Source organism: Myotis davidii, unplaced genomic scaffold, assembly GCF_000327345.1.
Source record: "Myotis davidii unplaced genomic scaffold, ASM32734v1 scaffold348, whole genome shotgun sequence".
In the NCBI taxonomy this organism is placed as follows: Eukaryota; Metazoa; Chordata; class Mammalia; order Chiroptera; family Vespertilionidae; genus Myotis; species Myotis davidii.
This window is the reverse complement of record NW_006298965.1, coordinates 358,080-370,757: the sequence shown is the minus strand read 5'-3', so window position 1 is coordinate 370,757 and position 12,678 is coordinate 358,080. Positions and strand designations below refer to the sequence as shown.

Here is a 12,678-nt window from a genome sequence, read left to right as displayed (position 1 = left end):
TAAAAAAAGAATAAAAACTTAAAAACCTTGAAAATAACTTATCTTTTGCTTATCTGTTTAACTGATGCTTTGGAATTCTTTTTCTAGATAACTTGTTCGGAACTGCTCAGTAAAATGAGAAATAACCACAATTTTAAATAACTAAATTATATCTTTCTAAAAAGAAAACAAACGTAGCGATGTTATTAGAAATCCAATGAGTTAATAACTTAGGCACAGCACATATGGAGATTGAAATGTGATTTGTGATAGGATCTCGTGAATAGAGAAAGGTATATTGAAGAAGTAGTTCATCGAAACAACACAGTTATAGCCCCAAATCAGTATTGTCATTGCTAATGTGAACTGTTATTTTTATAGCACACCCGTTGTAGTACAGTTACATAGAGCTGCTGGGCACTGTTACTTCTGACCCTCAGGAAGCTTTATTGGTGTGAAATCACGTTTATCCTTGGTTGGAGATGAAAGTAAGTTACTCTGTTTGAAGAAATCTTCTGTTGGAGCATTTGTTGGATGCATGTAAGTACTGGTTTCTATTTTTCTGAGATGATTTAAGGTTTTCTTTTAGTAGAATGTTTACCTCTTTTTTTTTTCAGAGTCTGAGAAGTCAGCACTTGCCTTGAAAGGTATTACATTTCCCCCCAAAGTTATATTAGAAATTTATCTCTGGTTGGCGAGGTTAATTTTAGAATGATCCAAAAAACAAATATCAATTATATTTTATTTTATGAAAAATATTCTCAGAGGGTGGGTAGTTGGGTGTCTAGAGAAGTTGGTATGTTCTTTTGAGTTAATGGGTATTTGTTTATTATATAATTGGTGAATAAGTCATTTTTTTCTGTATTTTAAAGATTTGCCTATTATTTTGTGTTGTTAGCTTTTGGAAAATTAGGTTTTTTCTTTCTTATGTGAAAATGAAATATGTAAAGCACTTTGTATGTTAAGTTGCATATGAAGTACTTGGTAAATGCTAGCCCTTTCTATGAAGAGGTGGAATTAGTTTGGAGATATTTAACCTCAGTTTTTCCTGATCTTAAGAAAGGAGGAGAACTTCTTTGTGATTTTTTTTATCTGAAAGTGAGGAGTCACTACTTTTGATAGAATAGGACAGATGGTCATCAGTTGGGGGTTGTTCCAGAAGAGACAAGACCCGGGATGGGGTGCAGGTTGCCACTAGATGCTGCTGAGGAATCTGTGTTCCCTTTGAAGTGACGTCTGTAGGCCAGGATCGTCTCCTTCTCACTCACATAAAGGACATAGGATGGTTTACACATGAGATGGAGGAGGAAGAGAAATCCTGAATTATGGAGAAGAAAGGCAGCTCATTTCTCCAGGCCCCAAAAGATGCTTAGCTAACACTCTTTTGTGCATGAAGAGAAAATGGCAAACATTATTTTATAGGGAGGTGAATACTGAAATGCTGACATTTACTAAACTGACTGAAATAAATTCTTTTGAGTCTGAAAGAAAATAATTGATATTCATGGTAGGATATAAAGATGTTTAATATACTGCCTGAAACAACAGTACACATTAAAATTATATGGAATACAATTTGTATTTTTCTTGGTGGAAAATTGTATGGCATAGATACTCATTAGTCAGAACACTATACATCCAGACCATGCCTGCTAATTTGAGAGTCATGTATTATTCTCTAGACAATAGATTCTTGTCTTGTTATTCATCTGAAATCTAAGAAATGCTACATAAAGATTGAAAAGTCATGCAATGTATAGATCACAGAACCTAAATCTCTTGTAATTGGGGTTTATGTACAGTATTTTATGGTAGTTATGGCAAAACTATAATGAAGACTTACATCAAAAAAGTTTATCTCAGAAAGCTGGAGTTTTCGTGATTATAACTTATCAGTACAGCCTTTTGAATTTGAAAATAAAGTTATGCTTTATGTCATGTTGTCAAAAGCTAGTTTCATTGCCTTTCCCAGCAGTAGGAAAACGGTCAGTCATTTCTTAATTTCAGGCTTCATGAGTCAGAAGCCCTCCCAAATTGACTTTGGACTTTTATTTCATGACATAATGTATCCAAATGATTTGTGAGTTGACACAAGAACCAAAGTTTCATAATTATCTTCAAATCAATGATAATATTAAATGTGTTTTTTTTTCCTGAGAGATTATTAAAATGATAGTGGATTTTGTAATTGATGGCATTTTAGGATTGAAAAGGTAATGTGTTGTTGTTTTTTTAAACCAGTAATATAGAAAGGATGCGAACTTCTTTTACCAAAGTAAATTGAAATATGTCACTTTAGTCATTTGCAATTCAATAGGCCCACTTGAATGGAAGAGAAGGGGCAGCCCTATAGCTAGCCTACTGTGAATCGTGCCTTAATGTGTGTTGTGTGTGAACTTCACCTGTTGTGTGTGCCAAGGTGGAAGAAAGGTTGAGAAACGTTGGTCTTCACTTTGTTGGGAGACAAAGGGTTGAGATGGCTTCTTTTCACAGTGCTTCTTTTGACATCTATTAGCCAAGGAATCCTGATCTCTCTCTTCCCTCCCCCCTCCCTCCCCCTCAGGAGAGGGAATTTAGGATAAATAACTGGACATAAAAGCTCCTTTCTCTCCTTCATTTGGATTCATCTTGCCTGCAGAGAGCCAAGCTTAACAGATACATAAGCTTGGCAGTGAAGGCTCCCTGCCTCTGTGGTTGGGCAGGACTGCCCATGCTGGGTGAGTAGGTCTGTCTGATTCTGGATTTGATATTAGGTGGCCGTTGTTGGCATGAATCTAAATTACATCCTTTAACCTAGACTTCTTCAGCAATACGTCCTCCATACTGGTTCTCCACCTGCCTGACTCCTTTTGTCTCTCAAATGCTTCACAAGTCAGGAGGGGGCATGGGTACTATATGCCCCCTCCTAACCCCCGACAAAAAATGAGTGCCTATTATATTTCAAAGTAAGCACGACACAAAAACCAAATTAGGAAATTTTTTCTAATTCTAGATTTTTGTGGTAAACCATGGAAATTCTATTGAAATGGGTAATGTTAATTACAAGGTAACATGTAAACATTTGTCCAGGATATTTAAAAGGTCTACTGACTTGGAATTGTGATAGACCACAATGTTGACTCTAGTTTTAATTGGAAGGAAAGAATTTGAGACAAACCATGATATCCTCTGTGAACACGGTCAACTTTCTTACATATACTAAAAACACCCATTATAAACTTACAGTTTGAGGAGTTTAGACATGTGAATGCCTATGCAATCACCATTACCATCAAGATACAGAATATTTCCATCACCCAAAAAGTTCTCTTGGGCTCGTTTGAAGTCATTCTCTTCCACCCCAACAACCAGTACTGTTCTGTTCCCTGTGATTATACGTTAGATTTAACTTATCTAGAATTTCAAATAAATATGTACTTTGTGTCTGACATTTTTTGCTCAGTATAATACTTTTGTGAACCATCCATGTTGAGATTTATCCATGTTACTGTGCATATCAGCAATATGTTCCTTTTTATTGTGGAGTATTATTCTGTTGTGTGAATATACCACAATTTGTAGCTTTTCATATTGTTGATGGACATCTAGGCTGTTGATGAATATCTTGAGTTTGATCTGTTATGAATAAAGCTGCTATGTATACTAGTATGTGTTACAAGTTAGTGTGTGGATATGTTTTCACTTCTCTTGGGTTAACTACTTGGGGGTGGATTTGCTGAGTTTTATGGTAAATATATATGTGACTGTAGAAGAAACTGACATTTTTCCAATTTGTTTTGTACCAGCAATGTATTAAAAAGTTTTAGTTGCTCCATCTCCTTGGTATTGCCATTGTTTTTTATTTGAGTAACTTTAGTGGATGTGTAGTGTATCTCATTGTGTGTTTTTTTAAAAATTTTCTTTATTGTTTAAGGTATTACATATGTGTCCTCATCCCCCCAAACCCCCCCCCCCATGCCCTCAACCCCCCTGTATTTCATTGTGGTTTTAATATACATTTCCCTGATGATGTTGGGCATCTTTTCATTTGTTTATTTTACATTTGTATCTTCTTTTGGGAAGCACTTGTGCAAATCTTTTGCACAATTTTTATTTGGGTTATCTTTATATAAAGCTATAAGAAATCTTTTTCTATATTCTGGGTAAAAATCCTTTATGAGATCTATGGATTGTAAATATTTTGTCCCTATCAGTGACTTGCCTTTTTGTTTTCTTTTTAAAATATTTTTATTGATTTTCAAAGAGAGAGGAAGGAAGAGGGAGAGATAGAAGCATCAATGATGAGAGAGAATCATTGATTGGGTGCCTCCTGCACACCCCCTACTGGGAATTGAGCCTGCAACCTGGGCATGTGCCCTTGACTGGAATCGAACCCAGGACCATTTAGTCCACAGGCTGTTGCTCTATCCAGTGAGCTAAACCAGTTAGGGCCTTTTTGTTTTCTTAATATCCTTTGAAGAGCAGAAGCTTTACATTTTGATGGAGTCCAATTTTCATTTGTTTTCTTTTCTGTTATAGTTTCTTTGGGCTGAGAATCTGCTTACTCCAAAGTCAAGACAGAGTTTCTATGTTCTGCTAGAAGTTTTGCAGTTTTAGCTTTTATAGTTATTTAGGTCTGTGATCCATTTCAAGTTAATTGTATGTATGGTTGTAGGTAAAGGTTGAGTTTTTGTTTTGTTTTTATACCCAGTTATTCAAGCACCATTCATTGAAAAACTCCATCTTTGTTGAAAATCAATACATTGAAGGTTTGTCTGAGCTCTGTATTCTGTTACACTGGTATATATGTCTATTCTTATGCCAGTAACACACTGTCTTGATCACTAGCTTCAAAATTGTAGTCTTAAAAAAAATCAGTGGTTTTTTTCCCCAGTAATGTCCCCATACCCCCATTTAGTTCATCACTTAATTTTGTTCATTAGGTTCCACATATTAGTGAGATCATATGGTATTTGTCTTTTACTGACTGGCTTATTTCACTTAGCATAATATTCTCCAGGTCCATTCATGCTGTCGCATAGTGTAAGATTTCCTTCTTTTCTGCAGCTGTGTAGTATTCCATTGTGCAAATGTACCACAGGCTTTTTATCCAGTTATCTGCTGATGGCACTTGGGCTCTTTCTAGATGGTGGCTATTGTAAATAACGCTGCAATGAACATAGAAGTATATACATTATTTCTGATTGGTGTTTTTGGATTCTTGGGCTATCTTCCCAGAAGTGGGATTGCAGGGTCAAAAGACTATTCTCTTAAGAGTGAGCCAGAACCAACAATAAAGACATTTTTATGGACTGGATTGTGCTGCCACCTCCCAATTCACATGGTGAAGCTCTATCCCCAAAGTTATTATTTGAAGACTAGAGGCCCAGTGCACGAAATTTGTAGGGCCTGTCTCGCTCAGTCCCAATTAGCCGGACCCCAGCAGCAAGCTAACCTACCAGTCAGAGTGTCTGCCCGCTGGTGGTCAGTGCACGTCATAGTGAGTGGTTGAGCAGCCTTAGCATATCATTAGCATATTATGCTTTAATTGGTTGAACGGATGACTGGACACTTAGCTTATTAGGCTTTTATTATATAGGATAGGGCCTTTAAGGAGATAGTTAAGGTTAAATGAGGTTATAAGGGTTGCATCCTAATTCAATATGACCAGTGTCTTTATAAGAGAGACACCACGTATTTTGTTATGGCAGCCCTAGCAAACTAATATAGCCATATAATCCAATTAAAATGATTTGAATAGATCAAATCAAATTTGTATGTTTTTCCAGATAAGACATACAAATGACCAATAAGCATATGAAGAGATTCTTAACATCATTAGTCAACTGGAGAAATGCAAATCAAAACTACTGCATGACTACTTCACACCCTTTAGGGTGGCTATAATCAGAAACATGGACAATAACAAGTATTGATAAGAATGGGGAGAAACTGGAACCCTTGTACATTGCTGGTGAGAATGTACAATGGTGCAACAACTTGGGAAAATTTGCAGGTCTTCAAAAAATTAAATATAGTTACCATGTGACTCAGCAATACCACTCCAAATATATAGAATTAAAAACATGTTAACATAAAAACTTGTATGGCATTATTAATAATTATGCTATTGGCATTATTAATAAAAGCCAAAAAATGGAAACAACCTCAATGTCTATCAGCTGATGCATGGATAATCAAAATGTGGTATTTATACTAAGAAAAGGGTAATATGCTAATTAGAGTCGAACGGACATTTTCCAAATGTCTGACTTCCTTTTGGACAAAGCCATGATGGTGGGGGCCAAGGCAAAGGCAGTTAGGGGCGATCAGGCCAGCAGGGGAGCAGTTAGGGGGCGATCAGAATGGCAGGGGGGCAGTTAGGGGGTGACCAGGCCGACAAGCAGAGGCAGTTAGGGGTAATCAGGCTGGCAAGCAGAGATAAGTTAGGAGTGATCAGGCAGGCAGGTAGAGTGGTTAGGGGCAGTCATGCAGGCAAGTAGGTGAGTGGTTAGGAGCCAGTGGTCCCAAATTGCGAGAGGGATGTCTTACCCTGAGGGGTCCCAGATTGGAGAGGGTGCAGGCCTGACTGAGGGACCCCGCGCCACCCCTCCCTCCCCCCCGCACGAATTTCATGCACCAGTCCTCTAGTATCCATATAATGAAATATTATTCAGCCATAAAAAGGAAAGGAGTACTGACTCATGCTTTAATATGGATGAACCTTGTAAACATGCTAAGTGAAGAAAGCCAGTCATTGAAGGCCACACACATATATTGTATGATTCCATTAATGCCTAGAATAGGCAAATCCATATGGTGGCTGCCAGGGGCTGGGGTTAGAGATTAGAGAGCGAATGCAAATGGGTACGTGGTTTCTTTCTGGGATGATGACTATATTCTGGAATTAGATAGCAGCGATGGTTGCACTTGGTGAATGTACTAAAATACAAGGCAAATTATAAAATATGTGAATGATATTTCAATTAAAAATAATCCAGAGTCAGTGTTCTGGATGGTGAATCTGAAGAAAAGGATGAGTGATTTTATGCTTTGATAACTTAGTAATGCTAACTTATGAATGTGGCTTTAGTTTTTCCTCCATGAATGTGGGTGATGAATATATACATTATATATTCATTTACATATAAATCTAGGTGTTTCATTGTGTACATGGGAGAAAAAAGCCTCTTTCACAAGTAAAATATTCCCTGAAAACATTTCTTAGCAACTGATTAGTATAAATTGAGGAAACAGAACTATTTTCATTGGTAAAATGGGACATTTTAGAAATTTGAGCTGGATGCTCTCTCTCTGTATGTATGTATGTGTGTTTGTGTTTGTGTGTGTGTGTGTGTGTGTGTGTGTGTGTGTGTATAATTTCAGAGAGGAAGGGAGAGATAGTAGAAACATCAGTGATGGGAGAGAATCATCCATCAGCTGCCTCCTGCACACCCTTAGCTGCCTCCTGCACACCCTCTACTGGGGATCGTGCCTGCAACCCACACATGTGTCCTTGACTAGAATTGAACCTGGGACCCTTCAGTCCACAGGCCAATGCTTTATCCACTGAGCCAAACCAGCTAGGGCTGGATGCTCTCTTTTTGAGCCATCCCTGCCTCAGCTGAGAATCAGTTCCATCACGTCTGTGAAAATGAGTCGTTTTGCTGACATTATCCAAAAATACATTTAAAAACTTGTGAATAGCAAATCATGACTTTGCTCCTGGGGACTATTGCTCCTTGAAGTGTGTCATTCAGGCAGAGTCAGCATCGCCTAGGAGCTTTTTACACATGTGCATCCTCCTGCCCCTCTCCCCGCCAAGACCTCCCGGGTCAGAAACCGTTTTCAAGCTCTCCAGGTGACATACATGCTGAAGTGTGAGAACCGCTGAGAATTTACAAGCAGGAAGTCATACTGTCTCTCCCACCACCCATACAAACAGGTGAGGTAAGTACCTAGATCTTGGTTTCTAAATACCATTCTCCACTAAATCTGTCCAAGATTTTCTACTATTCTTGTAACTTTTCTGTAAATTTGACATCGTATCAAAATAAAAATTTAAAAAACTATTCCAACTGAAAAAGATAGAAAATAACCTAAAACAAAGGAAAGTATCACACTGTTCTCTCCAAAACCAAGGATATGGAACTCTGAGTGAGTGTATTTATTTATTATAATCTCCAAAATAATTTCAGTTGGTACAACTGCTTCTTTAAACCATATCACTATCAGGCTCAGAATTTAATTACAACCAGGTAATTCACAAAAACACTTGTAAGCAACAAAACATGCCTAATATTTCTTTGAGAAGGTTTCCTTCATATGTGTATAGCATTACGGGGCATGACACAAAACAGAAGGTGACCGCTCGTGCCCACGCACTGCACCCGTTATCTGGTTAGACTTCTAACATCTGTGAAAGGTTAACCAATCCTTTCACGTTGCAAAGTAAAAGTCATTATGGTGCATGCAATCCGTCTTCCTCTTAAGTTTTCAAGGATGTTCTAGATCATTTCTTAGGAAAGTAAAACTATACACAATTTCAGGGGGAAAACAAGCTGCTTAGACTTTTTATTTTTATATTGTACACTTCAACTACGAGTTGTTTATTAAAGACTTTCAAAATGTTATGTTACATTTTAAAAGTACCAGTTTGTGGGGACAAAAGTAGAAAATATTGGCCAATATGTTAGGTTCTCCTGAAATCACAGATTTCTGGATAAATACATGTAGCCAGCACTAAACATTTCTCACTATGAAGTACACATAGGTTGGGAAGGAACTTCAATAGTTTGGACTGTAATTTTCATGTCTTAAAATAGTATTTTTCTTCATTCTTTTAATAGTACTAAACTCTTCCTTTTAAAAAAATCTATATCCATTTTATAGGTATTAGTTTCTCTGTGAATTTGCAACACTTCAGCCTGAACTTACTTATGAAAATAAAATCTAACATCTATAACTTCAGCTTGTTATACTGGGGACGAGAGGGGTTGCCATACACTTATACCTTGTATTAACAATAAACCTTCTCACAGAGAAGAAAATACTTTAAATACCTTAAATCATATTTACAACGATAAAATTCACATTTCATGCTTTAGTGAGACACTTCAATCATCCCTAAGATCGATAGTCCTTGTAGTTCACTGGCCTGCAGCCCCGCCTGCTGTGCGCAGGTATAACGCTCCGCTCCGAATGTTCTGACAGGAGCAAAACGTGGCCGTGTTCCCGTGAAACTGAGGGTAGATCTCTGCAGTCGAGTTCGGACCCAAATCCACCCCCACAGGTGTGATCAAGAGTTTCAGGCCTCAGGAGCCATGTGAACCCGCTTGATGGTTTGAAACGTGCTCAAAACCCAGATGCCCCTCAGGGGAGTCCCAGGACGAAAACAGCCCTTCCGAGCACAGCTCAGTAAATGCTTCACCGCGTGTCTGTTGCACAGGATGTTGTGAGCTTCCAGACACAGAGCTGTACTCGCTCCTTAGCCACTATATACACTTTTCTGACAAGTTCAGTGTTTCAGTGGGGAATGTGACTTGCAGGGAGCTGCCCTTGGGGGCAGGCCCAGCAGTGCCCGCAACCTCGTCCACCAGTAAGACGCTCTCTGAGTCGTGCCCCTGCGAGGAGTCCGAGGTCTCTGAGATTCGCAAAGTCCTCAGGGAGGTGGTGTCCGCTTGGGGCAGGCTCATGCCAGGCACCCCCGGCAGCAAATTCCTGCCCGCCAGGCCCGCGTCACCGAGGTCTGGCATGTACAGGAGAGTCTGGGACGTGCTGCTGACCTCCCTCAGCTCCCGGGACAGGAAGGAGCGCGAATGGCCGGACAGGGCGGAGGATGTCCGGCGGCTGTCGGAGCAGTGCTGCCCCGAGGGGTCTCTGCCGGACCCGCCGATGCGGCAGAAGAGGCATTTGATCTTCTCCATGGCTTTGCTGAGCACTGTCTTCCGCAGGAGGATGTAGATCCAGGGGTCGAGGATGGGGTTCACCGAGGCGATTCGGATGGCCTGCAAGTCTGGGTTTTTGCTGATCTCTTTCACTAAGTCCGGCCGATACAACTGGTTGATGAACACTCGCACCTGCACAAACGAGATGGCCACGATCAGATTTTACTTTTGGTCAACCGGGAAACGTCTGCTGCAGCGTTTAATTTAGCAACAGTAGGTAGCTGCCCTCTTTTCTGGTAATAAGTGCCAAAGAAAGAGGATAAGCGCCAGGAACACCATTTGCTGTGCAGCTGCAGTTATGTTTCGAGTCCGTGTAACTTCAAATATTTTTGTAACATGCCTTTCCTAGATCAAAGATGCCATACAAGAATGCAACATGTGAACAGGTAACAGTGCATAAAGTTCCCTTGAAAAGCATTTTATTAACTTCATTTCTAAGTGCTTTTAAGGTTTGGTAATTCTAATGAAGTATTTTTTTAATTTTTTATTTATTGATTTTAGAGAAGCAGAAGAAGGTAGAGAGAGAGAGAGAGAGAGAGAGAGAGAGAGAGAGAGATCTGTTTGTTGTTCCACTTACTTATGCATTCATTGGTTGACTCCTGCATGTACCCTTACTGGGGACTGAACCTGCAACTTTAGATCCCACAACCTTGGTGTATTGGGACGATGCTCTAATCAACTGAGCCCCCTGGCCAGGGCAAGAATTCTTTTTTCTCCAATAGCCTTTTATTTTCCTTATTCCAGCTGCCTCTTACATTGAAGTGAAACTCATTTTGTAAGTCAGCTAACCATCTAGTCATCACAGACAAGCCCAGAGATTCCTTTATTTTAGAGTCTAGAGAGAATATACTGTAACTGTTGAGCCAGTGTCTGAATCTGCTGTCATCCAGAATGACCAGAGAAGTTTTTATTTTTTTTCTGAGTCTGTTCCCCAGTCATAATAAACTCTTCCTCTAAAACTCGTTCCAATCTTTTCCCTAACTGCATTCCTCACCTGGATCATTGCGTCAGCCACGAAACGAGAGTTCCCACCACCAAAAGCTCTCCTCTCCAATTCATCCTCCAAACTGCCACCAGAAGATTATTTCTAAAATGCAGATCTGATCATGCTACTTAGCTCCCTGCGGCTTTTGAACTCTTGTTCTGCTCTGCAACTCTGCTCAATGACTCCACCCTGAAATTCCAATCAGAATCCTGCCTTTGTGCCTGTCCAGCATTTGAGCTGGTAAATAGCCATGAGCTAAAAGAACACTCTGTACGCACCAGTAGGGATGACGGGTCATCCTATGCAGATGGAGCTGTTTAGGGGAAGAAGCATGTGGGCCAGCCCACATACCCACAGGCCAGGTATGGCTTAAACGAAAGAAACACAAGGAGACCCTAACAACCTGCTTGCTGTTTTGGAGCCTTATTTTTGGCAGTTAGAAAATTTTGCTCTTACTGTAATCACTTATTTACTCACTTCTTTGGGGGGTAATTTTCACTCCAGAATGTAAAGTTCTTTCTGATTAAAGAACGGGACAATCTTGTGGGACAAAGCCACTTGGTTTTTTCCCACCACAGTCTTGATTGAGGTTCTCGGCTGTGTCTGGACAGATTCACCTCCCTGACATCTACGGGCCTCTTCTTGGATGAAATGTTGCTGGGATCTAGAGGTTTAGAGGAACTTATCCAGGTCTCCACTCTGTTGGTGGCCAACTCTGGTCTGGGCCCCAGGTCTCCAGATGACTGACCTCCATGTTGCTTTTTCTGTTTTACCAGGCTGGCTGGCTTTCTGTTTAACAGTTATTTCCCAGCAATGGAATTATTGCTAAAAAGAATGGGGCTTATATTTTGCTCATATCCTATACTGTTGTTCCTAAAAAGAAAAGAAATGATGGATTAAATTAGGGGCACTCTGGGCGTACACAGACTCCAGGAAAAAGAAAGACCTATGGCAGTTTATAGAACTTGAGACTTGCAGCCTCTAGGTGGCAGTGTTGTTCCACTTGGGACTCTGGTCCCACGGAGCATTCCTAGGAAGCATTTGCCCAGCTAACTCTGAAGACTTCAGAACAGAATTTTGGTGAAGTCTGAATTTAGCATTTCTGATATTTTTAACATTTAAATGTTTTGTTGCTGGTTGCTTCCCCCACTACAACCTCAAAGAAAACATGGTTACTAATGAAAGGCAGTTAAAATGGATATAAAAGGAATGAAATTTGTAGCTATTTAAGGGAATGTATTAGGGGTTAGCATTTTATTTTTAAATTTCTACGATCTTTTAGAAAGATGAGAGTTTTGTAAAAAAAAATATTTAACAATGGGCTTTCATAATCAAAGATGATGATGGGCAAGGAAAGAATTATTTCTAAGCCTCACTTCATCCACAGCAGTAATTAATTTTGACTACTGTAGAGGAAATGAAAGGAAGCCCTCTTTATTTATTTTAATAGGAGAAAAGAGATACAAATTTATTAATATATTTTATGTGCACAGGCATTCACAAAAAAAGAAAAGAGGGTTTGGGCTTCCAGAGAGGTCACATGTGGGGCAGTAACTAGGGGATATACGGGGGACTAATGGAAGATAAGAGGTTTTTTAAGGAGGTTTATGCAGGCTCATCTTGGTGCTGGCTGGTTCTGTCTCCCGTGATAAGGGTCACTCTACTCACCCTGGTTCTGGGAGGGAGGGGGGAAATCTATGCCACCTTCATGAAGGGAAATTCATGCCATGCTTTTAGTCAGATAAGGGCAGGAAACTAAGGAAGCCCAATTTTAGAGTCATTTTTGGA

The 12,678-nt window shown here is 39.6% G+C and overlaps 2 protein-coding genes across 5 annotated transcripts in view; one reads left to right on the top strand and one right to left on the bottom strand.

The window, feature by feature from the left end:
• TTC33 (tetratricopeptide repeat domain 33) overlaps positions 1–10,381 on the top strand; it is a 32,605-nt gene extending 22,224 nt beyond the window's left edge. The window contains exons 6-9 of one of the 4 annotated variants that reach the window (XR_001515694.1): positions 88–519; positions 4,670–4,758; positions 7,784–7,903; positions 10,255–10,381. Coding sequence is in view for 1 of the 4 variants with exons in the window: in XM_015571008.1 (XP_015426494.1) it covers positions 88–141 (54 nt within the window). In the remaining 3 variants the exon portion in view is untranslated. Of the gene's footprint in view, positions 1–87; positions 3,796–4,669; positions 4,759–7,783; positions 7,904–10,254 lie in introns of those variants that run through there. The other 3 variants (XR_001515693.1, XR_001515692.1, XM_015571008.1) reach the window with 3 other exon arrangements.
• The window catches only part of PTGER4 (prostaglandin E receptor 4), an 11,572-nt gene continuing 6,989 nt past the window's right edge, over positions 8,096–12,678 (bottom strand). Inside the window, exon 4 of the mRNA XM_006774561.2 lies at positions 8,096–10,037. Within this exon, the coding sequence (XP_006774624.1) occupies positions 9,453–10,037 (585 nt within the window). The 3' untranslated portion in view covers positions 8,096–9,452. The remainder of the gene's footprint in view (positions 10,038–12,678) is intronic.